This window comes from Canis lupus, chromosome 6 (genome assembly GCF_048164855.1).
Source record: "Canis lupus baileyi chromosome 6, mCanLup2.hap1, whole genome shotgun sequence".
Lineage (NCBI taxonomy): Eukaryota > Metazoa > Chordata > Mammalia > Carnivora > Canidae > Canis > Canis lupus.
Genome location: NC_132843.1, coordinates 16,967,653 through 16,993,942, shown reverse-complemented (window position 1 = coordinate 16,993,942; position 26,290 = coordinate 16,967,653). Strand labels below are relative to the sequence as shown.

The 26,290-nt window shown below is 43.7% G+C and overlaps 1 protein-coding gene and 1 long non-coding RNA gene across 3 annotated transcripts in view; one reads left to right on the top strand and one right to left on the bottom strand.

Annotated features, from left to right (window-relative positions):
- LAMA3 (laminin subunit alpha 3) overlaps positions 1 to 26,290 on the bottom strand; it is a 249,419-nt gene that overhangs the window by 911 nt on the left and 222,218 nt on the right. For both annotated transcript variants that reach the window (XM_072829057.1, XM_072829058.1), the window contains 12 exons: positions 23,910 to 24,027; positions 23,385 to 23,525; positions 21,150 to 21,286; positions 20,249 to 20,380; positions 19,015 to 19,168; positions 14,380 to 14,549; positions 10,224 to 10,407; positions 7,777 to 7,917; positions 3,839 to 3,998; positions 3,613 to 3,743; positions 1,837 to 1,930; positions 315 to 434 (listed from right to left, as the gene is read on the bottom strand). In XM_072829057.1, the coding sequence (XP_072685158.1) occupies positions 315 to 434; positions 1,837 to 1,930; positions 3,613 to 3,743; positions 3,839 to 3,998; positions 7,777 to 7,917; positions 10,224 to 10,407; positions 14,380 to 14,549; positions 19,015 to 19,168; positions 20,249 to 20,380; positions 21,150 to 21,286; positions 23,385 to 23,525; positions 23,910 to 24,027 (1,682 nt within the window). The remainder of the gene's footprint in view (positions 1 to 314; positions 435 to 1,836; positions 1,931 to 3,612; positions 3,744 to 3,838; positions 3,999 to 7,776; positions 7,918 to 10,223; positions 10,408 to 14,379; positions 14,550 to 19,014; positions 19,169 to 20,248; positions 20,381 to 21,149; positions 21,287 to 23,384; positions 23,526 to 23,909; positions 24,028 to 26,290) is intronic.
- Positions 1 to 26,290, top strand: part of LOC140635071 (uncharacterized) — a 38,756-nt gene that overhangs the window by 10,294 nt on the left and 2,172 nt on the right. Inside the window, exons 3-5 of the long non-coding RNA XR_012032425.1 lie at positions 14,742 to 14,960; positions 19,303 to 19,564; positions 22,935 to 24,126. This is a non-coding gene — a long non-coding RNA (uncharacterized lncRNA). The remainder of the gene's footprint in view (positions 1 to 14,741; positions 14,961 to 19,302; positions 19,565 to 22,934; positions 24,127 to 26,290) is intronic.

Below are 26,290 nucleotides of genomic sequence, written 5' to 3'. Positions count from 1 at the left end.
CCAGTTTCAGCCCCTTTCCTGATTCTTTGCTGATATCAGGCTTCTAGGTTAATGAGGCCTCTTAGGAGGGGCTTATAAATGATAGGCTTGGACCAGAAGCAGCAGCAGTAATATGGCCTGGGCTACACAATTTGCCCATCGCTAGCAATGAGATTTTTCCCATGTGTTAGAGCAAAGGGCCTCACTGTCTCCACTGTCCAGCCAACTGCTGCCCAACTAATAACCAAAGGCATTGCATTTAGTCGGTTAAGATAGAAATGTTAAGAGCAGACACGGGGCAACACGGGTGTAGAAGAAGCCAATGTAAGAGTTACCTGGGATACCTCCAACATGTATTGGCTCCTGAGTGCTGGCAGATGGGAAGGGAAGCCGTCCAGTTGTGTAGCTATTCTCTGAGTCCAGTTCCAGGTGCACGATGTGTTGTTTTATGGTGACTGGGGGGAAAGGAAGCTGGTCAGGTCAATTACCTGAGGAGAGCCCTGCCAAAGGCTTCCTGTCTACACTAGTGTCACCACAGGCTTCTGTTCAGCTCATTCCTGTGGGAGCACTATTGGTAGGAATTCAGCCAACCTGAACACAAATTCAACTAATTTCTCAACACCAAGTGGTATTGGAGTGTTCTACATACATTACAGAATTTAATTCTAAAATGAATCTGTGAGGAAGATATTATCATTCTTCTTTCCCAGACAAGAGACTATGACTCTCAAGTATTGAGTCTGACAAGATGGCTTGGTTATAAGTTGAATGAGTTGGGATTCCAACCCCAGTCTCCACAGGCCATGTTTATTCCATGCTATCTTAGCTTCTTTCCAGGGAGACACTGACTCCTGAAAATGGAGTCGCTTTTTACCCTCCAAATAAAATTCTTCCAGTGTTAACAATCTTAACTAATCGCCTTGGAGTTGGCATTCCAATTAGACAAGAAGAGACTACCTCTTGTACAAAAGGTATTTTAGCCAATGCGTTTTAATGTTTCTCCAAACTAATGTGCACAGGTTATTCATAAAATCACAGATTTGGTTTGGGAGGCTATGCCTGTTCTCCACCTGGTGATCTGTCTACACCACCTTCAGTAATATTAAGTGTTTTTTTTTAAGATTGTATTTATTTATGAGAGAGAGAGAGAGAGAGAGAGAGAGGCAGAGACACAGGCAGAGGGAGAAGCAGGCTCCATGCAGGGAGCCCGACGTGGGACTCAATCCCGGGTCTCCAGGATCATGCCTTGGGCTGAAGGCGGCGCTAAACCGCTGAGCCACCTGGGCTGCCCATATTACATGGTTATTGAATAAAAACAACCCAATAATAAACTTTAACAATAGTAAGAGCAGATACTTACTAGGCACTTACTACGTATTGGGCATTGCTGCACGCTTTACATATATTATTGCATTTGGTTTTTGCCCTGGGAGGTGGATGCTACTTTTACCTCCCTTGTGCAGAGGAGGAAACTGAAGATAAAGAGCAATTAAGTGGCTTGCCCAAGGTCACTTAGATAAGGGCTGGGGCTGAGATTTGATCTCTGTTCTTTTTGATTTCAGAGCCAAAATCTAAATCATAATGTTATACTGCCTTGAAAACAAACACAGATTCTCAGTTTGCTGAGCTAAAAAAAAAATTTTCTGTGTCTGCATTGGAGGATGGGTTGCGGCAGCCCTAAATTACATAAATACAGTTAGGATTGATGATGAACATGTTCTCACGGTGTTAACCTGGGTGGCCAGCCTGGTCAGACACTAATGGATTGAGGAATTGAGGCTGCCTTTGGGACATTCAAGTCCAGAAGGATAGGGAGACTGTTTCAGGGTGTGAACAACAGGCCACTGGACATCATACCTGTCACCGAGTGCCACCGTCCGTCACACAGAGACCGCTTTGGTGTGATCGATGTCAGGATCCCCCCTGCCTCGCTGTCTACTGAGGCTGTGACCTGAAACACACATGCATTTTCCTATTGCCTTCTGGCTGGGGGAGCCAACTTCCCTGCTTTCTTCCCTTCGCAACCCCCCACCACCCTGAAGCACTTTAGACACAAGCCCCCTCCCACAGCAGGTGATTGTACCAGGCGAAGGCTTTGCAGGAATCTCTCTGCTGCCTCCCTTCCAGGCAAGCAAGCTACAAACCCAGGGCCCAGCCTGAAGTTGCTGCCTAAGATGATGGGCGCTGCCCTCCCCATCCAAGCCCCTCCTCTGTCAGGCTCTACTCAAAGGGCCCTGATGAGCATTGAAGACCTTCCCCTGCTATTAATACATGACAGTGGCTCCATTTAGAAGGATGTGAAATTTGAAAGGCAAAAGTGCTGGCTGAGGCCTGCACCCCTCTGCAAGGGCCAGACAATTATAATAACTCCATGAATGCATGCCTTCTATGGGGTTCTTGTTCAAGGAATTCAGCAAGCTAACTGCATTTGTACTGGGCATGTGTCAGGGGTCAGGCACTTTGTGCTAGCGTGCAGAATCTCGCATTCCCACTCTCTGGGCCAGGGCCAAGGGCTGAACCAAGGTGAACAAATGTGAGGAGGAAAATAAGCGATTTGGTAACTAATTTGCATTTAATTTGCATGTAGCTCAATAGGGCAGCCAATTCTCAGGCAATTTTCCAGCTGAACAATGTCAGTGCTGTTATGAAGGTCATCAGGTCTTGATTTTTGTGTGTGTATTTCTTCCCCAGAAGCCCTCCTGGAGCCTCCCCCCCCCACCCCTCCCCCTTTCCTGAGAAGCCAGCCCTCACTCAAGGCTAGATGAAATGCTGCCTGATTCATGAATTGATTAATAAAGTCAATTAGATCTTCAAATTTACTCAGTTGAGTTTTTTCTCCTTAAGATTATCATTATTTGCTCTTTGCCTTGAGGCCTTCCTGGAAGGATTTGTTTTTTACAAGAATTTTTGAAAAGGCAATAGATATAAGCTGGTGGTGAGAATAGCGTAATGACCAGGCCCATGAGGGATGGGCAGGATGAGCAGTAGAAGCGTACACTGAGGGAGGAATCCATGCCAAGCCAAAGGAAGCCCGGAGGGCAGACCCAGGGGCCAGCCTGGCTGCAGGAGCCAGAGAGGCTGGTGGGTTGGTGTAGGGACCATACGGGAAATCTGAAACTGATTCAGTAGACACCAGGCCATGGGCCTGAGTATGACATGCTATAGACTTCTGTTGAGAACATCTATCCCTTGACTTCTGGTACTGCCCTTATGAATAAAAGTAGAGATGTGACAAGGGATATGAAGGGGAGGAGAGAAAAATGTACATTTATCGAGTATATGACAGTATATGGCAAAAGCTCTAAGATATAAGCATTATTATCCACATTTTAAAGATAAAGAAAGTGAATATGAAGTAGGTTAAGTAACTTCCCTGGGGGGCCATATAACTAAGTGGTGCAGTTAGATTTCAGCCCAGCTTATTTGAGTTTTTCCAATTTTAAAGATGACCAAACGATGACCAAACGATACGCTAAAAAAAAAAACAAACAAACAAAAAAACACTAAGTCCTAAAATCAGGTCTCTTAAAACAAGATGGGATCCCACTCCCTCACAACTCCATCTACTGTGGTCTCCTGAAATGAAAGTGGTTCTACTTAAACCCATAGACCTTGTCATCAAACAGTACGCACCTTTCCGGCCTCCATATAAACACATAAGTACCTCCCTGGCTGACTCCCGACGTGCATTAGGATGCCAGTGAGGCTTCTTGGGCGAATGCTGAAGACCAGCTTAAATTCGGGCCCCAATAGCACAGAGTTAGCTTTCAAAAGAAAAAAAGATAAAACATCATAATTCAAGAGAAAAGATGGAGTTCTTCAGACTCAGAGACACAATCTTTTCCAAACTGCCCCTTACCTAGGATGACATGACCTCCTTCCTGGGAGAAATAAATGCCTTTCTCCAAAGAGCCACCCAGGCAGGGCGACACACCAACACTTGCAGAAGGGGTGTCCAGGGGTTTCAGATCCAACTGAAAATTCCTCAGGCATCCCACAAAGCTGTTTTGGGGGAGGCTCTGCAACCAAGTGGAAGAGAAAGCAAACTTCATTAAGCCACAGCTCCCAGACACACGTGGGCAGCCAAGGTTGCAGTTGCCTGTAAAAGGGGGCAGGTAGGGGGATTCATCTATCCTGCTTCAGAGTCAGGTGGGCCTGACTGTTGTGTTTGGCTCCCTGCCCACACTGCCAAGAAAAACCTGCATACCAGATGTCCGGTGGGTGGCTGAAGTCTGAGGGTGCCACCAAACCAAGTGGTGTGTGTGCAGGGGGCAGGGGCAGTGCAGCTTGCTAGCTAGTGCTGGTCAGTGACCCGACCCTGGTCCACACAGAAAGGGCTGCAACAGGGGAAATTTCCACCTCGCTGAATACAGATCTCACCGTCTCTTTGCAGGTACAAACCACTTCTTCAGGTTTCATGAGCCTATGTGATTGCTTAATGCGGGGCAGCTGACTGAAAAAGAGGCCAAAGCATTCCGAAAATAATAAAGTGTAAAAAAGCTGCCTACATTATTGGGCTCAGTGCACCACCAACAAATCACGAAAGCGGTGGAGTTAAAATAAGACACAATGCACAGCGTCGGGGGGCAGGCATAGAGCACCTAAAGGTGGCCTGGAACATGGGCTCTTCACCTGGGGCCCAAGGATGCACCTCTAGGGTTCTGTGATCTCTTAAATTACATACCAGATGCTCTCCGTATGTGCATTTTTCTGGGAAGAAAGGCTATAACTTTTGAGAAATCTTCAAAAAAATGGAAGAATCACTGAATAAAATCCTTAAACCCCCTTCCAGAATAAAGGCTTTTAGGACTCTGGAATCCTACAAAACAGATGCAGTGTATGATCATTTTAAGACACGGGGATTTTAGTAGAGATGCATATGGTGTCAGTGTCAACAATAAACTGCCAATTGGACTCCTGGTGAAATTTTTAGTTTCTTAAGATTTACCATCTAATACAATGAAGAGCCTGTATCTGAAACCACTTCGACTCTCCAGGGAAGGTGATCCCTAACTGAATCCCTAACAGCCCACTGCAGATTTTGATATTCAGAGAAAGACATTGATTGGAGGAAACGGTGTGGAGGAGGGGAAGCCATGGTTTGCACCCTTGAGTGGAAGGAATGCTGCATGAGGAAACTCAGTTTGTAAGAGTGATGTAGATGCAGTACTACGGGTCGTCCCATATATTAAGTGCTGAGTGTGACCTATCCAGGTCAAAAGAATAGCCATACTGCACTCTTGAATAGCTACCCTATCCTGTGATTTCTCTGAGAGGGAAATAGGTACAGAGGTTACCGAAAAGTAAACATTAGGGACACCTGGGGTGGTTCAGTGTTTGAGCGTCTGCCTTTGGCTCAGGCTGTGATCCCGGAGTGCCAGGATCGAGTCCCACATCAGGCTCCCCACAGGGAGCCTGCTTCTCCTACTGCCTATGTCTCTGCCCCTCTCTAGGTGTCTCTCATGAATAAATAAATAAAATCTTAAAAGAAAAAGAAAAGTAAACATTAACATCGAGGATTCTCCTCGGCAATTAATGTTATACATCATATATGTATTATACAATATATCATATATATTACATAATAGTCATTATATATAATAATGTATTATTACTATATGCAGTATTAATATATATTAATTATATATAACTATATGATATGTTATAAATATATATATGATCTGTAGAATATAAAATAAAGCAAAACAATACTTTATGACTTGCTGGGGCTTTGACCCAAACCCCATTGCAAAACTCAAGTGGGCCAGGCTGAACCCAGGCAAAGGTATGGTGGCCTAGGCTAGGTCAGCCTGCATGCCTACAATCCAAGTTGGCTGAAATTTCCTGTTCAAATTATGTCCATTTCCAGGCCCAGATTTGAGTCTTGGCCCTTCCTGCTGCACTGCAAGCAAACATCACACCATTTGTTTACATATATTTATTTTATGGTTACTTACACTTATGGTAAAAAAATACTGGGTTTCCATTAATGGGAAGACATCCTTTTAAAATAAACTTAAATTTAGGGCACCAGGGTGGCTCAGTTAATTAAGTTTCCAACTCTTAATTTCAGCTCAGGTCATGATTTCAGGGTTGTGAGATTGAGCCCTGCCTCTGGCTCTGTGCTAAGTGTGGAGTCTGCTGAAGATTCTCTCTCTCTGCCCCTCCCCCACCACCCTGCTCACAAGCACGTGCCAAAAAAAAACTTAAATAGTGAGTTGACAAAGAACAAGCTATTAAGTAATTTTTTTTTAATCTTGGCAAAGATGTTGAAGGTGGCACATATTGCTAAAGTTGAATAAAAAAAACCTTAATAAAAATTCTCCATCTGTAACCTAAAACCTATGTTTCTGCATTCTCTGGAAGAGAAACAATTCATGTCTATAAAACCATGGAAAAGCCTTAGATTCACTCCTTCAAGCCTGTGTCTCAAGCTGAACTTTAAAAGTGAAGGGTTGGGAATGGGGAATATTTTCTGTGGGCTTCGGGACATTAATTAGATAATTTAAAAGACTGTTGAAAATATTTTGAGATTCTTGAATATCTTACATAATTACAATTATTATATATTAAAATGTTTTAAATTGAGATATAATTGACATATACCATATTATTTTCAGTTGTACAGCATAGCATAGCAATTCTCTCTCTCTCTCTATATATATAAATATATATATATATCATACCAATATAACTAAACTTATTACCACAATAAGTTTAGTTAACATCCATTGCTACGTATAGTTACAAACCTTTTTTTCTTATGATAAAAACTTTTATGATTTACTCTCTTAGCAACTTTCAAACATAAAATACAATATATTAACTGTGGTCACTGTAATGTACATTATATTCCCAGGACTTAGTTATTTTATGACTGGAAGTTTGTACCTTTTGATAACCTTCATAATTATAAGGTAAATTATTTTTATATAAGTTCTAAAGCATAACTTTATTTTTTTGCATGAAATGCTTACCATGCTAAGTGTATTTACTGTCCATCACCATACAAAGTTATGACAATATTATTGACCATCTACCTGATGCTGTGCTTTACATCCTCATGACTTATTTATTTTACAACTGGAAATTTGTACCTCTTAATCCCTTTCTCCTATTTGACCCATCCCCTACCTCCTCTCCTGCCAAACACCAGTTTCTTCTCTGTATTTACGTCTATTTCATTTTTGCTTATATGTTTATATGTTTTTTTTTAGATTCTACAAATAAGTGAAATCATATGGTATTTGCCTGACTTATTTCATTTGGCAAAATAGCCGCTGGGTCCAACTCTCTTGTCATAAATGGCAAGTTTTCATTCTTTCTTGTGGCTAATATTCCAGTGTGAGTGTGTGTGTGTGTGTGTGTGTATCACATCTTCTTTATCCATTCATCTATCAGTGGACACTTGGGTTGCTTTCATATCTTGGCTATTGAAAATAATGCTACAGTAAACATGGGGTGCATATATCTTTTTGAATTAGCATCTTTCTTCATTTTCTTTGGGTAAATACTCATGGTGGAATTACTGGATTGTATGGAATTTCTATTCTTAATTGTCTAAGGAACCTCCATACTGTTTTCCACAGTGGCTGCACCAATTTACACTCCTACCAACAGTGCATGAGGGTTCCTTTTTCCTCACATCCTTGCCAACACTTGTTGTTTCTTGTCCTTTTGATAATAACCATTCTGACAGTTGTGAGGTGATAACTCATTGTGCCTTTGATTTGCATTTCGTTCATGATTAGTGATGCTGAGTATCTTTTTGTGCGTTGGTGAAACATAGCTATTTACCTTTGGCTTCTCTGCGGGAGATGATCCCAGGTAAACAGGTGCTGTGAGGCTGAAGGTGGAATTTCCAGGCAAACTTCCCTCCCGGGCCCTCAGACCATCCACAATTAGGTGCCCCTTCTTGTCATCTTGCCCAAACACCACCTTAAGAGTAAAGAAAATATAGTAATCATTTTTTATCTTTGACAATTGGTGATGTTATTCTTGGTCACAGGATACTTTTTTTTTTTTTAAGGATTTTATTTATTTAGTCATGAGAGACACATAGAGAGAGGCAGAGACACAGGCAGAGGGAGAAGCAGACTCCCCACAGGGAGCACGATGTGGGACTTGATACCAGGACTACAGGATACGACCTGAGCTGAAGGCAGATAGATGCTCAACCACTGAGCCACCCAGGCGTCCCACAGGACACTTTTTTAAAACAATGTTTCCAGGCAGCCCCTGTGGTGCAGCAGCGGTTTAGTGCCACCTGCAGCTTGGGGTGTGATCCTGGAGACCTGGGATCGAGTCCCACGTCGGGCTCCCTGCATGGAGCCTGCTTCTCCCTCTGCCTGTGTCTCTGCCTCTCTCTCTCTGTCTCTATGAATAAATAAATTAAAAATCTTAAAAAAAAATGTTTCCCTGTTTCTTCAAGGAGCTTTATAAAATCAGAAATTTTTCTCCCTAGTATTATCATCACCATTTTGTGAGATGATGTTAGATACTGGATAGAGTAGGCTAGAAAAGTGAGCTTAAAAAAAAAAAGATGCCTCGCTGTGCCTGGATGGCTCAGTTGACTGAACATCTGACTCTTGGTTTCAGCTCAGGTCATGATCTCAGGGTCCAGGGATCGAGCCCCACTTTGGGTGGAGCCTGCCTGTCCCTCTTCCTCTCCTTCTACTCCTCCCCTCCTCGCATTCTCTCTCTCATATAAATGGATAAAAACTTTAAAAAAAATTTCTCAGCAGGGCTCCTGGAGTAAGGGGCCAAATGGCTACTTCTTTACTAACAAGAGAGCACACATTTTCAACTCTTCGTTAGAAGTCCAGATCCCTGGGCTCTGGGGTACACTGAGCCATCTCACAGCAATAAGACTGTCCACTAGTGACTCCCCGATGTATATTCCCAGCTGCGACCTCTGGCCGTTCCTGTCTACAATGGTGGGCTTGAATGTCTCCCAGGGAACCCAACCCTAGGATGTTCACAGCAGCACCTTTATTCTTCCCCAGCTCTAAAGTGCTCCTTTCTCGGCCACATGCCCTTCCTCCCCATCTTCTGCGTCTCAATAGCAGTCCCTCTACTGACCCAATTGCTGGCCCCAAGTCACAGGACTTGATACTGACCCCTCTTTCTCTCACACTCTGCATGCAATCCATCGGCAAGCCCTCTCAGTTTTCGGAGAACATCCTAGACAGTGCACTTCTGATCGCGGCTTCTCGAAGCAAAGGCATTTGTGTCCATCTGGCCCCCTTACTTCCCCTCTTACCCTCATCGCACCTCTTTAGCTAAAAACAGCTTTGAAAATATCCATCTATTCATGCAATGCTCCTTTTTAAAGATTCTTCAGAAGTCTCAGACACACTCAGAGCAAAATCTGAGTCCTCATCTTGGCTTCAATGTTTGATGTGGACCCTGCCTCTCTCTTGAATCCCAGCTCTCCTTTCTGTCCTGTTCACTCAGCTGGTTCCTATCTCAGGGTCTTTAGACTTGCTGTTCCCCTCACCTGGAACACCCTGCCTACAACTTTACATGATTGTCACTTCCCGAAGCAAACTTTCCCTCACTACCCTGTCTGACACCGTCCCATACTCAGACATGTCCTTACCTGGCTTTAGTGCTTCCTCCAAGCACTTCCCAGTATCTAGCTAACTGGAATTAATGGGGATTTTTGTTTATATGCCCCAGGATGGCAGCTCACTCAATATTTGTTCAGAGACTGAGTGAGGACAACTTGTCAAGCCACTTAAGTAAGTGTTTTGAATTCCAGTTCCCTCATCAAGGAAAAAAAAAAAGTCCCTTCTTGCCTTAAACTGTATCTCTTGAAATCTGGGATGTCTTCAGGCAAGATCTGGAAAGCTAGGGATGTGGGTCTTTAAGCTTGTGTTATGCAGAAGGCATTCTTGGCTCGGAGAGGGCCCCAGACACCTGGGCATTGTCTTGACAGAGACCAATGGTCCAGGAAGCAGGGGTGGGAAGGGGCACGGGGCCACTGCCCAGGGAGGAGGCACAGCGGGACTGAAGCAGCAGTGAATAAAGCCCAGCTCAGCATCGAGACTTCCAGGCACCACGTCATTGCAATTGCCGGCAGCAGTCTCCCTTGCCAAGGTGCTGGGGTGCTCGGTGCCTCTGAGCACACAGGCTGTACCAGTGCTGTGCCTCTTGGCTGAAAGAATGCTGAGACTCCCCTCCGGCTACACCACTGTGAATTCTGCAGCCACCAGAGCTGCTCACGCAGCCCCAGCTCTTACCGTGTGCCATTTCCCATCATTGCACTTCTCCTTGCTCTTGAGCCTCAGCTTCTTCCCTCCTGCCCCCAGAGCGAAGATGAGCCGCCCCTTTGAGAGATAAAGAGCCATATAGGAGTTCTTGGTGCCCGTGTAGAACACCAGCCCTCTGGAGGAAGCCGTCTGCACGTCCACAGCAAACCGTGACCTGTGGGGAGAATAAAGCAATAGGCAAGGAAGAAAAAGAGAGGTTTTTAGTGTTTTTCTGAGTCCCTGAAGCCAGGAGAGAGGGTGAGGCACAAACACCCCAACCCACATTATTCAAACAAATAAACTAAGGCATGTACTGATTAAATGGCCTATCTCTTGGGGAATTTTTAAACGCTCTTAGGGTCCCGCTATTAAAAGTTTTGTGTATGATTTTCTTACTGTATTGGGGGATAATGAGGAAGCTCTATGGCAAACGTACTCCTGGTGTTAAGTCCCAGCACATGGCATGAAAGAAGGTGCCTTACTGTTTTTGTTTTTTGTTTTTTTTTTAAATCTACATTTAAAAAAATCCTGGTGGGACACCTGGGTGACTCAGTGGTTGAGCGTCTGCCTTTGACTCAGGTCATGATCCTGGGGTCCTGGGATCAAGTCCTGCATCAGGCTCCCCACAGGAATCTTGCTTCTCCCTCCGCCTAGGTCTCTGCCTCTCTGTGTGTGTCTCTCATGAATAAGTAAATAAAATCTTTAACATTTTTAAAAAAAAATTTAAAAATCATGGTAAAGCACATACACGATATAAAATTTGCCACTTTAATCTTTTTAAAGTTTACAGTAGGGTTAAGTACATTCACATTCGCAACCAGTCTCCAGAACTCTCTTTGGAGTTGAGCAATACCAAAGTTCTGTACCCATTAAACAACATTTCTGCATTCCCTGTCCCCCCCCCAAAAAAAAACCCCTGGTGACCACCATTCTCCTTCCTCATCTCTCTCAGTTTGATTACTCTAGGACCCTCATATAAGTGGAATTATATAGTATTCAGCTGTCTGTGACTAATGGCTTATTTCATGTAGCAACCAGTACCATTTTAACCCAGTGAATGTGGATCATATTTTGTATACATGCAAGGAGAGGAAAGTTGTAAGGGGAATTGTGTGTGGGGCTAGGGCAATTGGAATAGCAAGGTTTTGATTTAAGCATTAGTGAAACATTTTCTTACTGTAAGATAGATTTATCACAGGCAGAAGAGTACAGACCCACATTCTCCCACCCCTTTATGCTTCTTGGACCTTAAGACCCCCCTACGATGGAATAGGAATTAAGCAAGCACCATACAGTAAAAGAAGAAAATGAAAGCTAATATTCTTTTGCATAATGGTTACATATCATATGCACATCTGGCTACGCTAGATTGACTTTGAATGGGAACTCACATTTACTCATTTAGCCACCCACCCGTGCATCCAACAGATATTTAATGAGTGTGTAGCATGTATAAGGCACTGTTGTGGGGCCTGGGAATGCAGTGATGGATGTTTTGCTCTTGGGCTGTTTCTATCCGGTGCACAGGTATACTGATGGGTACCCAGAAGTGCAGTGTGCCAAAGTGGTGGGGGATACAGATCCCAGGAGGCATGCTGGATGGAAGGCAAAACCTAGGTCTCTCCTGCTTAAAGCTGTACGCCTGGTGGGTGCCTCATACACAGCAGGCACTCGACAAACAGTCGAGCTGAATTAAATAATTACTTAAATAGTTGGATTAAATGGTAAATGGAAAACTTGGAGGCAGAATCAGGAAGTGCCAGAGAAAATGACACTGTTTCTTCTTTTTGCTTTTTAATGCTGTGAGGCTGAGCAGACACTGAGATACTTGAATTTTTTAGGTTAACGAGTTTCCTTGAGGGTGATGTTCTTCAAAATGAAAGAGAAATCTATATTTGTTAAATTAAACCAACCAGATGGTGACACCGCTCAATATTTCTCTTGGTGTAGCTGTGTGCGGAGGTTTGGAGGATGAGGGTTAGCCAATTTAAGGAGGATATTCGAACTTGCTACAGAATTAAAGTACTTTACATATGTGGGCTTGGTTATCAGGCTTGACATTTGCTTTCCAGAGTTATTTCTTAAAGCAGCTTTCTTTCATAAAAGGCTAACTGTCTAACACCCAGAAAAGATAGCAGTAGATTCAAACCCCAGCGTATGATACTGTAGCTCTGACTCTTCATTGCTGGTGGATAGGAGAATAAGGCAGAGAGCGAAGTGGCATTTTTATACATTCATCAAAAGGATAAAATAGTGGTGCAGCATTTTAAGGGAGAGGCAAAGAATTGGTAGAAGATAAATTAGAATGAGAACAACAGAACAGCCCATATTGTGGACTTGCATCATCCTGAAGATACACTCTGATTGCTCCAAAAATTTTCAGACTTCAAGAATTTAAAAATTATGTCTATTCATGATGACCTTTTTCCACTCCCCCTTTAAAAATGTTCCTTTTCCCATTCATTACATATATTTTGGTGTTGTGAGGGAAGGTGCCGGGGCTGAATCATCAGAAGAAGCTAGCGAACTCACCACACCAAGTGTGCTCCGAGAGGAGACGTGCAACAGAAAGGGGCTTTGCCGGGAGTGCGGAGGGCAGAGCTGGCGAAGCAGCAGCAGAGCCTAGGCAGGAGGGCACCAAGGCTGGGCGGCATCTGCATGGAGAGTGCTGTCCTTCAGGCCAGCCTGACCAAGAGCCCAGTGATGGGGAGTGGGACTTCCTCTGAGAGGGAGCCCTGGGGAGGGCTACTAACTCAGTGGGACCCCACTTCTCAGGCCCTACTAGCACAGTTCTGGCAAATCGAGGATCCCAACCCTTCCTATGGTGCAGATGGGGATGCGGAGCTGCTGGCATAGGGTTCTCCTTCCGAGCCCCACCCTTCCCTTTTCTGGCCCTCACATCTGCCTGTGAATCATGCCCTTGGCTTATTGAGTGGGCCTCCAAGGGCCCCTTACAAGCTACTACATCTCCTCCCTGCAAGGAAAGCATTATCAACCTTATTTAACTGGTGAGAAAACAGGTTCAAAGACATGTAGCAACTTGAGAAAATACGTGAGATTCGCAGGATGATGCCAAGTTCTTGGAGAGAAAGCTGAGGCTTAGAAAAGCTGGAAAACAGCTATGGTGTCCACAGACTTGCTGCTCCAAACTCCCTTTGAGTGAATCTGCTGCAGGGACCCAGTGGGTGGCAGTTCCCAGCCCCCGTGCCCTCAAATCTACACATGGGTGACTCCTAGCCAAGGACTCAGCTTGGCAGCAAAACTAGAGCCAGGCCACTTATGCCCAACACTCTTCTAAGAGGTGACCTTTGCTCACAGCTTCCCCATCATCATTCACAGTGTGGGTCCCCTGTTTCAGCAGAAGGATCTTCCCGTCAGCCCCTGCTCCCTCTACCTTTGTCTCCCACAGGAACAATACATCTCTTGCACATCTAATCCCATCTTGACATCAGCATCCCAGAAGATCGAACTGGCAAATGGCCTGAGGTCACACAGCCAGCAAGGGGCTGAGTGGGGGATTGAAAGTTTGGTCTTAAAGCCAGGCCATTTTGATCCCTGGGAAATGCTGCTTCTGTACATAAATCATAAAGGAATTTTGGCACCTTGCTATTTATGTCTCCAAATCACATGAAAATGACAAACCTTGTTTTCCTACTGTTTTTTCTTTCTGACATAATTAATACCTCTTTTCACCCCCTCCTCTCCAGAAGAGGTGCAACTTGTTAGCACAAGAACTCTCTAAAAGTACTCTCTAAAAATGATCTATCTGGCACGGAGTCTACTTAAAAGAATTATTTTTCTCTGACTATAGAATGCAGAGAAGAAAGGTGATTTATCATAGAAATAAATAGCAGCTTTGAAAAGAAGTATCAGTCTTATTTTTAGAACACCGTCAATTCTACACCAGAGCCGAGCTGATTGTTTCAGCCTCAGAGCAGCACATGTCACGTGTGCCTTCCAGCTGTGGGGAGGGAATGCACTTGGGCAGTCAGGCTCTGTGTCCTGGGCAGGCCAGCAACTCTTTCCACAAAAGTGGTAGCATCACCTCATTGGGGACAGATGCATGGTGTCATGCTGGCTGGCCTGCTCTGGGGTAGAATTGCAATCCAGTTCAGAGTTGGTGTGGGGCAGGAAAATTAAAAAATACCTGGGCTTCACCAGCTCCTGGGGAATCGTGAATTGCAAGTGGCTGGTGGGACTGTCCCCAAAACTGAAGGCTCCGGGACTGGTCGGGGCCTGCGGAGGTGGTAGGCAAGACTGGGCCTCTCGCCACATCTCCATGCTCCTTGGGGAGGCCACTGGTGTGTCCTGTAATGGCTGCAAGGCAGAGAAGTAAAAACTTAGGACAGCCAATTATCAGGGGGAAAGAGTAAAGAATACTTATCTTGCCAAGTGCCTTGTTCAGTTTTTACTTTGATCCTAGGGGATGGATTCAACAGAGATGAATCCATCCTTGGGGAGGATGCATGTTCTTCCCATCCGACACAAGTCTGGTCTTTTTCCTGACAGCTGCCGTGCCTGGACCCAGTGGGTATGCAGAGCCCCTCCCCACCTTAGAGCTGTGGAATAATCATAGTGTCCCTTGAGAGAGAGCCAGCATTTCTCCAGCAGCAGGAGACCTGCAGACATGGCTGTAGGACATGGAGCCGCCAACCTGCCACTTCTTCTGGAGCCATTCACTTGGGTTTTTGCAGCAGGGCAGTGCAAAAACAGAGCAGGAACCAGAAGGTGTGTGTCCGGCAGGGCGGGGGACGGGGGTGGGAGGGGGAGGACCACAGCCTGTCTCCACTTTAATCAGAATTGACCCATTCACAGATGTGTGTCGTGAGCTAGACGATGCACTGAGCTTTTGAACCGAACAAAGTTTTAAAACTGAAAAAGAACTGCAATAAATTTCAAGTAGGGGGATCCCTGGGTGGCTCAGCGGTTTGGCGCCTGCCTTTGGCCCAGGGTGCGATTCTGGAGTCCTGGGATCGAGTCCCGCGTCAGGCTCCCGGTGCATGGAGCCTGCTTCTCCCTCTGCCTGTGTCTCCGCCTCTCTCTCTCTCTCTCTCTCTCTCTCTCTGTCTATCATGAATAAATAAATAAATCTTTAAAAGAAAAAAAAATTTCAAGTAGGACTTGAAAAATAGTTGTAGAAACTGAGACTCTCCGGCCGTTCTCCCTTTTTTCCAGCCAGGCACAGCCCAGAGTTTGACGCCTCCAGGACTCAGAGCTACACTGGGATCTCTTACTTGTCAAAGTGAGGGGCAGGCAGTTGCTTGCCAGGGATTGGTTGAGGGACGAACACGTAACCTCCCTCCAGGCCAATGAACGTGGAGGGGAAGGAGGGGGCGGGGCCTCTGAGAAAACCTTCTTCACTAATAAAGCCGAGCTGACCTGTGGCTCTGGTGCGGGGCATCATCCGGTGACTGCATGAAGCCCCGGGCTACGCAGGATGGAGCTGAGGTGAGCTGAGACGGGCCTGGCCTCAAGCCCTACCTCCTCCAAACTGTCCATGATGTGACTTTATGGATCTTAACGTTTAAGCCATTTTACACTGGAGCTAATGGCTGAAGACTTCCCAACAAATTTAAATTCCTCCAAGATCAGGTTTTCTTCTTGGACCCGATCCTGGATGGGGTGCTCAGAATGAAAACCTGATACCAGTTGTTTAAAACGTCTTGTGCTTACACATTGCTGGGTGGAGATGCGCAATCATGCCCACCAGAAGGTTAAATGAATTGCTTAAAACCACTCCAAATCCAAGCAAACCTGGATCCTAGTGGAGCTTCTTGTCTGGGACTCATAGCAATGGGGCCTCACTCCCTCCCTGAAAAATTCTTTGTGTATCAAGAGCAGTAACATCAAGATGAACGGTTTTCATAAATACCTTTTGCCACCAACTCTTCCTTCTCATAATTGCACTCCCCTCTTTCAAGGCACCCAGGCCCTACGCCTTGGCCATCACAGATACCCACCTCCCTTGCCTTTTCCCCGAGCTTAGTTTCCATGTCCTGCTTCATCTCTACGGCACAATATCAACTCTTTCCTTTTCAGTCCTAGTTCCTCTGCCCTGAACATCAGGCTTCTGACTCTCTTGCCTGGACTGTTGAAGTAGTTAGCCAGTTTGACTCCTTGTCTCTAGAACATTCCCTCACCAAACCATGCCACAGGCTACTGCCACTGTATTAATCTCTAAACATGACTTAAAGCAGTCCCTTCAATGGCTTCATGCTGACTATAGAAAAAATCAAGTTACATCAGGCCATCTTATGCCTGATGTGGCTCAAACGTGGAATTCTGAGCTTACCTCCTTCATTTTCCTTTCTCCACCCAATTTCCCTTGTTCACCAAGCTTTCCAAGCCTATAGAGGCCACAGGATGTGGTCTTAAGAGAACATTCCTTGAGATCTACAGCCCTAAGTTTGAATTCTAAGACTACCATTTACTGACTGGGTGCTCTTGGGCAAGCTGTTATTTTTTGTTTGTTTGTTTTTTTAACCTGAGACTCAGTTTCCTGACCTGTAGAGTTGGTATTTTTTTCTGCTCTCAGAGGCATATGGTGAGAACTGAAAGAGACAGTACGCAGACTAGTGAAGATCAAAGGGAATGTATAGGAGGTGTCTTGTACCTGAGTAGCACTCACATCCTGCCTGCCAACCACGGGCTTCCGCTCACGCAACAGCAACATTCACTTGTCTAAATCCAACCCATACTCCAGACTCAGTTCCTGCCACCTCAGGTCTGTTGCATGTTTTGTCCCCTTCACTTAGGTTATCAGTGTGTATAATAATCACAGCTGATGCTTACCATGTGGCAGGCACTTTTCTACATGTTTTGTGTTTATTACCTCTTGTAACTCTCCCAACACTACTATGAGATATTACTTTATATACGGCATTTATGTTACAGGAAATAGACTCACAGAGTGGTTAAATGGTCCTTCAAGGTCACATACCTTGAGAGAGCCTGATGCAAACCCAGTAAGTCTGACCCCAAAGTAGTCCTTAACCACAAAGCTTTGTTGCTTTCTTTCTGTTATTGAGCTTTTTGAGGCAGAATTAATGTCTTATTCCACCTAATCTGGGGGCTCGCACAGAACCGGGCACAATTAAAGACACACTCTGTTCACTGGCGGCTCCCACATCAATAGCTCTAGCACCTCCCACCTCCACCATCAGCTGATGCCCACTCAGAGACACTTGACAGCCCCCCACCCGCCTGCCAGCTTTCTCTCTGTAGGTGTCCTGCAGGCGCCTGTCACTCAATATAAATCACACTCCACTCAGCCTCTTCCTCTAAATACTTGTCCTTTTCCTATCTCCATGAATGGCATCTCCATCCATCCAATAATCTGAACTAGATGCCTCAGAATTACATTAACTCTTGTCTCTCCCTTGCCACCCACATTCAATTATTATCTGGGTCCTGTTCATTATATCTTCTAAATAGCTTTGAATCCATTTCCTTCTCTCCATCTCTACCATCGCTGTATTAACTTAGTCCCTCAGTAACTTTCAGCCTTACAATGAAGAAAGTGAATATATGATTTCATTCCTGATGGAGCAGTCCTAAAGATATTCTTCTCATAACAGTAAAATGACTAGCCTCTATGAACTATATTTCTCCTTAATAGCATAAAACATTTCTTATTATGTGCTATCAATTCAACTCATCCAAATCACTGTGCAGCAGGGAAATATTGGCAGACAAGTGGCATCGGGTTGACATTAAGTGAAAAGTGTGTTGAACAGAGGCACATTGCTCTTAAGAGAGCACAGGCTGTGGGATGAGGCTATCTGGTTTTGAATTCCAACTCCACCTTCTGTCTTTGGGAGCTTGGGAAAACTACTTACCTTTCTAGAGTGCAGCATCTTTTTCTGTAACCTGTGGCTAGTAATATACCTGCTTGGTACTATTATTTTAGTATGGCGATATAGAAGTATAGAATAATACTTCCCTCACAAGGTTACTTGCAGATTTAGTAAGAAAATCCACTTCAAGAGCTTAGCGTAATGCCTGGCACATAGGAGGTGCTCAGTGTTATCCATTAATCGTTTTAATTGTAACCTCCAGACATGGGGAGGTCAGCCTGTTGACCTCAGGCACAGCGAGGAATTCTTTAAGTCCTAATCCTGTGTCCAATTTATTACAATGCTTCTGCTCTTCCAAATAAGACATTTTACTTCCTTTCAGCCTCTTAGTGCTGCACATTAGAACCACCTGTAAACTTTACAAACTCCTGCCTCTGGACCCACCTCAAGAGCATCTGACCTAATTGGGTGGCATGCACTTGAGCATTAGGATTTTAAAAGCTCCCCAGATGTTTCTCATGTGCAGTCAATGTCAAACCACACTGATGTTGGCAAAGCCTGGGTGTGTGTATACATGCTGTCCTAGGAGGTGGGGTGGAGAGGTGTCTGTGGGGAGGGGAAAGGGGCATGACTCCTATACTCTAGAGAAACTCATTGTACCTGTTGGAGATGCAACAGAAGTGCCAAAAGAGTAAGGCATCATCTACAGAACTTGAGAGACCTAAGATTCAATTTGTTCCGTCTGTAAAAATTGCCAAATTTTCACCAAGATACAAAAGAAAAGCGAGAGGGGAAACCTTGTTTACATTTTGGTATAATCCAACTGTTGCTGACCCATCAATCCCACATCCTAGAGGCACTGACCACCAAGGAATCAGGCAATCTACACTCCTGCTCCCACCCCTTACCCAACATCTCAAACGAGGTAGGATTCGTGTCTCAGAATCCCCTGGGGAGAAGCAAAAGCCAGTGTAGGGTATACTCACCTGGTTGATATTGAAAGTGTGGGATTTGTTAAGCCTTGTAGAACCTCTAAGCAACATTAGGAAAGGTGGTTTGTTTAAACTGCAGCCTCCCAGGGACACATCTCTCTTGAAAGTTTTACTGGCCAAGTCCAGGACTGCAGGACTCTTTGATACCCTGGAACGAGGGCAGAAAAGAAAACCACTGTCCAACTCTGAAATCTCAAGGAAGATACACTGGCAGAGAGAGCTTGGTTTAAAACTATACATTCCTACTGTCATAGTTTCTCCGTGAACTTTCATCTCTTACAGGTACATTATATCTACAGGAGACACCAAGCTCACAGAGGAAGAGGATGTGCTGTTACCCACTTCTGCATTCCCTAAAATGCCCAGCCCCGTGCCTTGAGAAACTTCACTGACTTGAATGGTTAGGGCTGGGGTGAAGCCAGGGTAATGACAGTGCTCTCTTTGGAACAAGTGTCTTCTAGAAATATGAAAATGAACTCTGCAGAGAGGAGAAAAGTGGGCACCGATGATCTAGAACGATGGTGAACGTCAGGAAACCTGAGAGGTGAGTTTGCAGAATGGTTGATCTTGCTGCACTTGAGTAGGAGAGTCTCACAGATAAATCTGCTTATCTCTTGACTATTTTCTGAGCCTTCATGGACAGCAGGAGCCCTCCAAGCTCCCAACGGGTTGTTTGAGCTTCCTGACCAGCCCTGGGCCCTTCTCCTGCCCTGGCGAGGGTTTTGCCTTTTATCTAAAAATGACCATTTTGAATCAAAAGAAAAGAATATCTAAACATTTGCATGCAAATACCAGATTCCTCTCTTTAAAAAGTCATGGCCAGGTTCAACACGGTGGTGATTTGGTTTCCCAACAGTGTTGGCTCCTGCAAGTTCTCAGCCCCGAAAACAGGGGAGAGCTGATGAAATCAAACTGCACGATCTTGATGAAAATGAAGTCAAACTTTCAGTATGAAAGTATGAAAAACTTTCAGGGCCATAATCTGAAAGTTAACTTTCATTGGACCTTTCTCAAGGTTATGTGCCAAAGCTGGGCCCAGGCGGCTGTTTGTTGGAGGTGGTTTGTTTCTAATGTGTGTATCTTGTCTAAGAAGGTGTTCGACAGCTGGTGGAATGAGACCCTCGTGCAGCACATGGTGACAAATCCAACTCCACTACTAGAGCAAGGAGATGCCCTCCCTATAGGCAGGCCACTCTCATCAGCCACACACACAGAAAAAGGCACGCACCTCTGGATGAAAACGTTGCTGATACAACCCTCAAACTGGCTCCCACCCAGATACAGGGGATGCTGGGAACCTGACAAGTCTTGTAGCTTTTGGTTACTTTTCAGAGTCTGGTCATCAATGAGAAGCCGCAGTCTGGAAGAGGAGGAAGGCACAACAAGAGTGAGAAATGCAGGAAGGAAAGTTCCTCACCACGAGGCTAACTTACGGTCTTCGATTCAGACTCAGTATCTTTAACCTCAAGTAACTTGTTAAACTAGATTTATTTTTAAAAGGCACTAAAATTTTTTTCCTGTTCTTCATTTATTATTTTTTATTGTGTTTTTATTGAAGTATTCTATACATACAGAAAGTGTACATATTCTGTGTACAGCTCAGTGAATTTTTTGCAATGTGAATACACCAGCGACACCAGCACCCAGATGAAAGAAGCAGAATTGACCAGTGCCCAGGAACCCTGCCTTATGCTCCCTTTTTCCCCTTCAAGAGTATAACCCCCAAATCCTGAATTCTCATAAAAGAAATTAATTTTGCCTGGTTTTGAATTTTATATAAATTAAATCATAGGAGATGAATGCTTTTATGTGCGACCTCTGTCACATAGCGGTATGCTGCCAGGTTTGTCCCTGTCCTTGGAGATCTACAGTTGTAGATCTTTTATGCTTATTACTCTGGTTTCATTCCTACATTGTGAATATACCACAATCTGTTTATCCATCCACCTTTTGACTGATTGATTTTTTTTTTTAATGAAGAAATTCATACAGAACCAGGAAGAAGGCTAAGACTTACCAGTAAAATAGTGTCAGCATCAAGGACACATACTTCACAAAAAAGATACTAGAAAATTCCATTAAACTAAATAAAAGTCTTAGAGTTCTGGCAAAAGGGCCATTCCACTCACCCAGAGTTGTCACCTATTACAGACACATAATGCAGTTCACCGTCCATGTACGTCTGTGGAGATCTAATAATTAGGCTGTTTTCCCTGGTGTTCAGTTCAATACGACCATCCTCCAGGGTGACTTGCAGGCTATGTTTCTGAAACCACCACAGAATATACCCATCAGAGTCATTAATTTCCACTTAAAGATCATGACTGTATCAGTACTGAAGTTTTATGATCAACACTACGGATAAGACAGCCAGGATGATTTGATCCTAATGTTTTGACTTCATTATTTCAATGTAAAGATTATTTTTGCGTATTTGATTCTGTGTGTATGAATATAAAAGCCTTCTGCAAATTATTTACACCGATGAAGCTGTCAAAAGCATCTTACAGACCCACGTCCATAAACCTACTTCTCCATCAATTATAGAAAACAGTTACACCATTTCTAAATTTTGCTAGTTTTGCTTTCAGTCTGCTGAAATTATTTTCATCAGGGTCAATTCTTCTCTTGAATCAGTTTTGTGAGGAAGTCTTAATTTACCCTCCCCCCACCCCATATATGATTATAACAATGATATCTTCTTTAGTCATGACTTCTATTTTCTGGTCATAATTTCTAGGAAGTTCAATTTTCTAATGTCAAACTCTGCAGATCTAAATTTTGGCAGGTTGATTCAATTCTGTCAATTCTTAATTTAAAAATATGTGTAGTTTCTTCAGCTGTCATTTTAATTTTGTTGATTTTTTTTTCCTAGCAAGTACAATTTTTGCAGTTTTTAACAAGATGTGATCATTTAGTGAGCTTTTAGTCTAAGACAATTTTTACAGTGTGTGGTTGTGGCCACTATCAGTTTTATTTTGATTTTTTTCAATTGGCAATATTCATTATGGATTGAATAAAGGAATGTCAATTTATATGTATGTCTTAGCTAACCCATTATGAGGTTGCGGGTGGTGTTTCTAGGATATTTCTAGGATCCCTCCAGTGTCTAGGATTGACCCCCTCTTTTGCTAAGTCAACTCTTCTGCCAGCTTTTGACCATTTTGCACATTATGTACTCAGTGTCCCTACCCTTGGCAGAGAAAACAAGCATTGGGTGTCAAAAGAGCTAGGTCAAAACATCCTACTTTGATGGAAAGTACACTCTGGTAATCAAAATGCTGGCACATGGCTTTTCTAGGGGGTAGTTTTTAAAAAAAAAAAAATCTCTAAAGGCTGATGAACAAGTATCTATCAAGAGAGATTAGGTCTTCTAATATGACATAGCCATGGAGTCAGCTACCATTCTTTATTTCAACAAATACTAGATGTCTGTTGTGCTGACAATCCTGAAGAAACAAATCCAAGAATGTCAGTATTCTACTTCTACTTCTATTGTAAAATCCTCCTCATTCCACAAGAGGATTTCTTTTTTTTTAATTTTTAAAAATTTTTTTAAAAAAGATTTTTATTTACTTATTCATGAGAGACAGAGAGAGAGAGAGAAAGGCAGAGGCACAGAGCAGAGAGAGAAGCAGGCTCCATGCAGGGAGCCTGACGTGGGAGAGAAGCAGGCTCCATGCAGGGAGCCCGATGTGGGACTCGATCCCAGGACTCCAGGATCATGCCCTGGGCTGAAGGCAGGTGTTAAACCTCTGAGCCACCCAGGGATCCCCCACAAGGGGATTTCTAAACATTAGTTGACCTCTACACCTATGTAACCACACTAGTGAAATCCTATGAAGCCATAGAGGGTACCTCCTTGTTGCTCTGTTGTACATGAACAAAGAACCTTATTTTCTCTCATTCCCCAGATGTAAAGATTGTCCAACCAGCTGCTGCTGCTGCTGCTGCTGCTGCTACTGCAAGAAAGGAATCTGAAGAGCTATCTTTTGTGGATCAAAAAGGAACAGTAGGGATACTTTTGGATTTTTTTCTTAGATCTAAAACTTTAGGCTACATTGTCACTTATAACAGTTATAATTCACCTTAGCTCATGAAATTAACCCAAGAAGACTGAAAATGAGTCCCTGAATACATACAAATTCAACCCTGTAAACTATAAGGTACTTTCTGGGCCTCATTTCTTTTAGGACATGCCCCAGGATGAAGAGTAACCTCAATGGCTGAAACATGCAATATCATTAACCATGTGATGATGGATACAATGCCCAACTACTTTGCCTTCAAAAATCTCTCTATTGTTTTTGACATCAAACTTTGAATCAGGTTTAAGTCATGTTCAGTATTGCAATATTTCATACCTGGGACTGGAGATTGAATAATATGCCACTGGGTTGAAAGGTCTGAAACCCAAAGGACGCCTGGAATTCACTGGGCAAAGGGAGATCCAAACCGGTGAACCTCAACTGTCCATCCCTGGAGAATGAGGCAGATCGCACGAGCTAAAATGCAAACAAGGAATAAATTACTGGCATTGAAATCATCTGATGGCTGAAATCCAGTATCTTCTCTTGGATCACTTCACCTGAGCTGGTTAATGTGTTTTACATTGGCTCAGGAAGAAGCACAGTGTGCTTTTTCTGCATGATAATTTACCAGTCACCTGAGTTTTTGTATGTAGAGTTGGTATTCCTTTTTTTCCTACAAATATGCAAACCTGAAGAGGTTCTGTGTCTTGCAAAAAGGTGAGAAGTAGAAATAACCAGTTCACTCTAATACCAAGTGCTACCAGAAAAACTCAAAAGTTGATTTGTAAATGAATACCAAAGTACCAAAGACAGGTTGGTTGGGGAGCCGTACTTCTCTGCAAGGCTTTGAATTCTTACCTTCCAGTCCTCTGAGCATTTTTTTGTGACTCCCACAGTGTCATTCAGCCTCACAACACCGGTAGTTTTCTTCAGATTTTTCATGCAGCCTCGGAAAGCCGGTGTAGAAATGTTAAATCTGATTTGGGGCACAAAATAGGAAGAGGTGAATCAGACCAGCCTTGGCTAAGAACCGGACCTGAAACTCTCTTCACTGTTACTTTTCACCCATAAACCAGTATGTATTTTATGAATATCTGTTCTTATGGGATTTCTATAGCACTACTTATATTGTGAAGCTGAGAAAATCGACTTCCTTTGTCTGTGATTCAGCATTCTCACCTTTGAAAAGGAACATAATAGTGTTGACAGAAGAGTGGCCAGTGTCCTCAAAAAGTTCAGGGATAGAGAATGTATGCTATCTTGAATAACTCCCCACCCTCCTTCCAGAGTCATAATAATATGTGGTGAATAGGAAGCCTATCAACAAATTAATATACCAGGGATCCCTGGGTGGCTCAGCGGTTTAGCGCCTGCCTTTGGCCCAGGGCGCGATCCTGGAGTCCCGGGATTGAGTCCTATGTCAGGCTCACCGCATGGAGCCTGCTTCTCCCTCCTCCTGTGTCTCTGCCTCTCTCTCTGTCTATGTCTATCATAAATAACTCTTAAAAAAACAAAATAATATATCATAAATATTTGATTAATAAAAAATAATTTATTAGATTCAAGAATGTTCTAGAGGGATCCCTGGGTGGCGCAGCGGTTTGGCGCCTGCCTTTGGCCCAGGGCACGATCCTGGAGACCCGGGATCGAATCCCACATCGGGCTCCCGGTGCATGGAGCCTGCTTCTCCCTCTGCCTGTGTCTCTGCCTCTCTCTCTCTCTCTGTGACTATCATAAATAAATAAAAATTTAAAAAAAATGAAGAATGTTCTAGAAAACTCTTTGCTATTTATTTTCCTGTCCACTTTTAAGTTAGTTACTATTAACTCAGTAGAAACAAACGGTTATAACTTGGTTCTAGTCAGTGATGAAAAATGTGGCGTGGCATTTTTTCAATGCCAGGCGGGAATGATGGAAAGCATTGTGAGGGTCAAACAAGTTAATGCACAGGAATTACTTGGCACTGTGCCTGGTCTGCAGTTGTGAATGCTCAGGAGTTGTTTCTGAGAGGCAAGACAGTGCTGCCCCAGACCTGAGGGCTCCTGCACCCGGGCTGCCTGGGTTCAAGCCCTGTCTCTGCTACTGGAGCTGGTGACGACTCCACTATTCTGTGACTGTTTCCTCATTTCTACCATGGGAATGTGTTAATTTGTTTCATAGAGTTGTCCTGAATTTAAATGAGTTAATATGTGTAACATACTCAAAACAGTGCCTGGTACAGAGTTAGGACTTCATGGGAGATGGTGGGGGTTAGTAACTCTCATTATGAGTAGTCATTATAATGAGAGCAATTTCTTTCTACAGCAGCTCTGCCTTTGCAGCTAACTTGGCATTCTGCCCCCCACCTTTTTTTTTTTTTTTTTTTTTTTTTTTTTTTGGCATTTCTGCTTTGATTTAACTTTTGGATCTGTCTGGAGCTGACTTCACATAAAACATTAACACAGATGAACTGGCTGGAGTCTAGGCAAATATTTGTGTTTCTTAAACAAATGATGTGCGAAGAAAAACACAAAGCTGATTTCCTTATAAGTCCCTAAGGCAGCTCACCTTTCTAAATGGAAAGGTATCTGCATTCATTTTTATTCAAATCATTATAAATAGTTGAGCTACATATATTATACATAAAATTAAATTTCATTAGAAGGAAAAGGAAGAAATGAATCCTCACTGGATCCTCAAGCTCATTGCAGCTTGAGCTTAATTATTTTATAAAGGTGAGCTTCTTTTTATAAAAGAAGGAAAGTTTGTATTAATTCCTGGAGCTTGTCTATTTACACTATTTTAAAATCCATTCTCTCTTGGGTTTCCACATGGTTCAGACCCATCACCATTCCTTGATGTCCTTTCCATATAGTATAGGTTGAAGGAAGAAGGTAGCAGAAAAGCAGAAGGGGGGAAAAAGGCAGCTGGCAGATATGGAGCAACTATTCTGTGTAAGGCACAGTTATTCTAGCCTCACCATGACCTTTTGAGGGGTGTATTTTCCTCTCTAACATTTACTGAGCTCTTACCACATGCCTGGCGCTGTGCTAACTCCTTTACTCATTTTGAATCCTCACATGGCCCTGAGAGATGGGTAGCTACTCTGACCATGTTCCAGATGTGCATGGGGAGGTGTGGGGAGGTTAAGTAACTTGTCTGAGGTCACGTGGCAAGGAAGTGGCAGCTCTGGCATCTGAGCAGTCTGAGTCACACAAACTAGCATGACTCAAAGTCCTTGTTCTTTACACTTACACAGT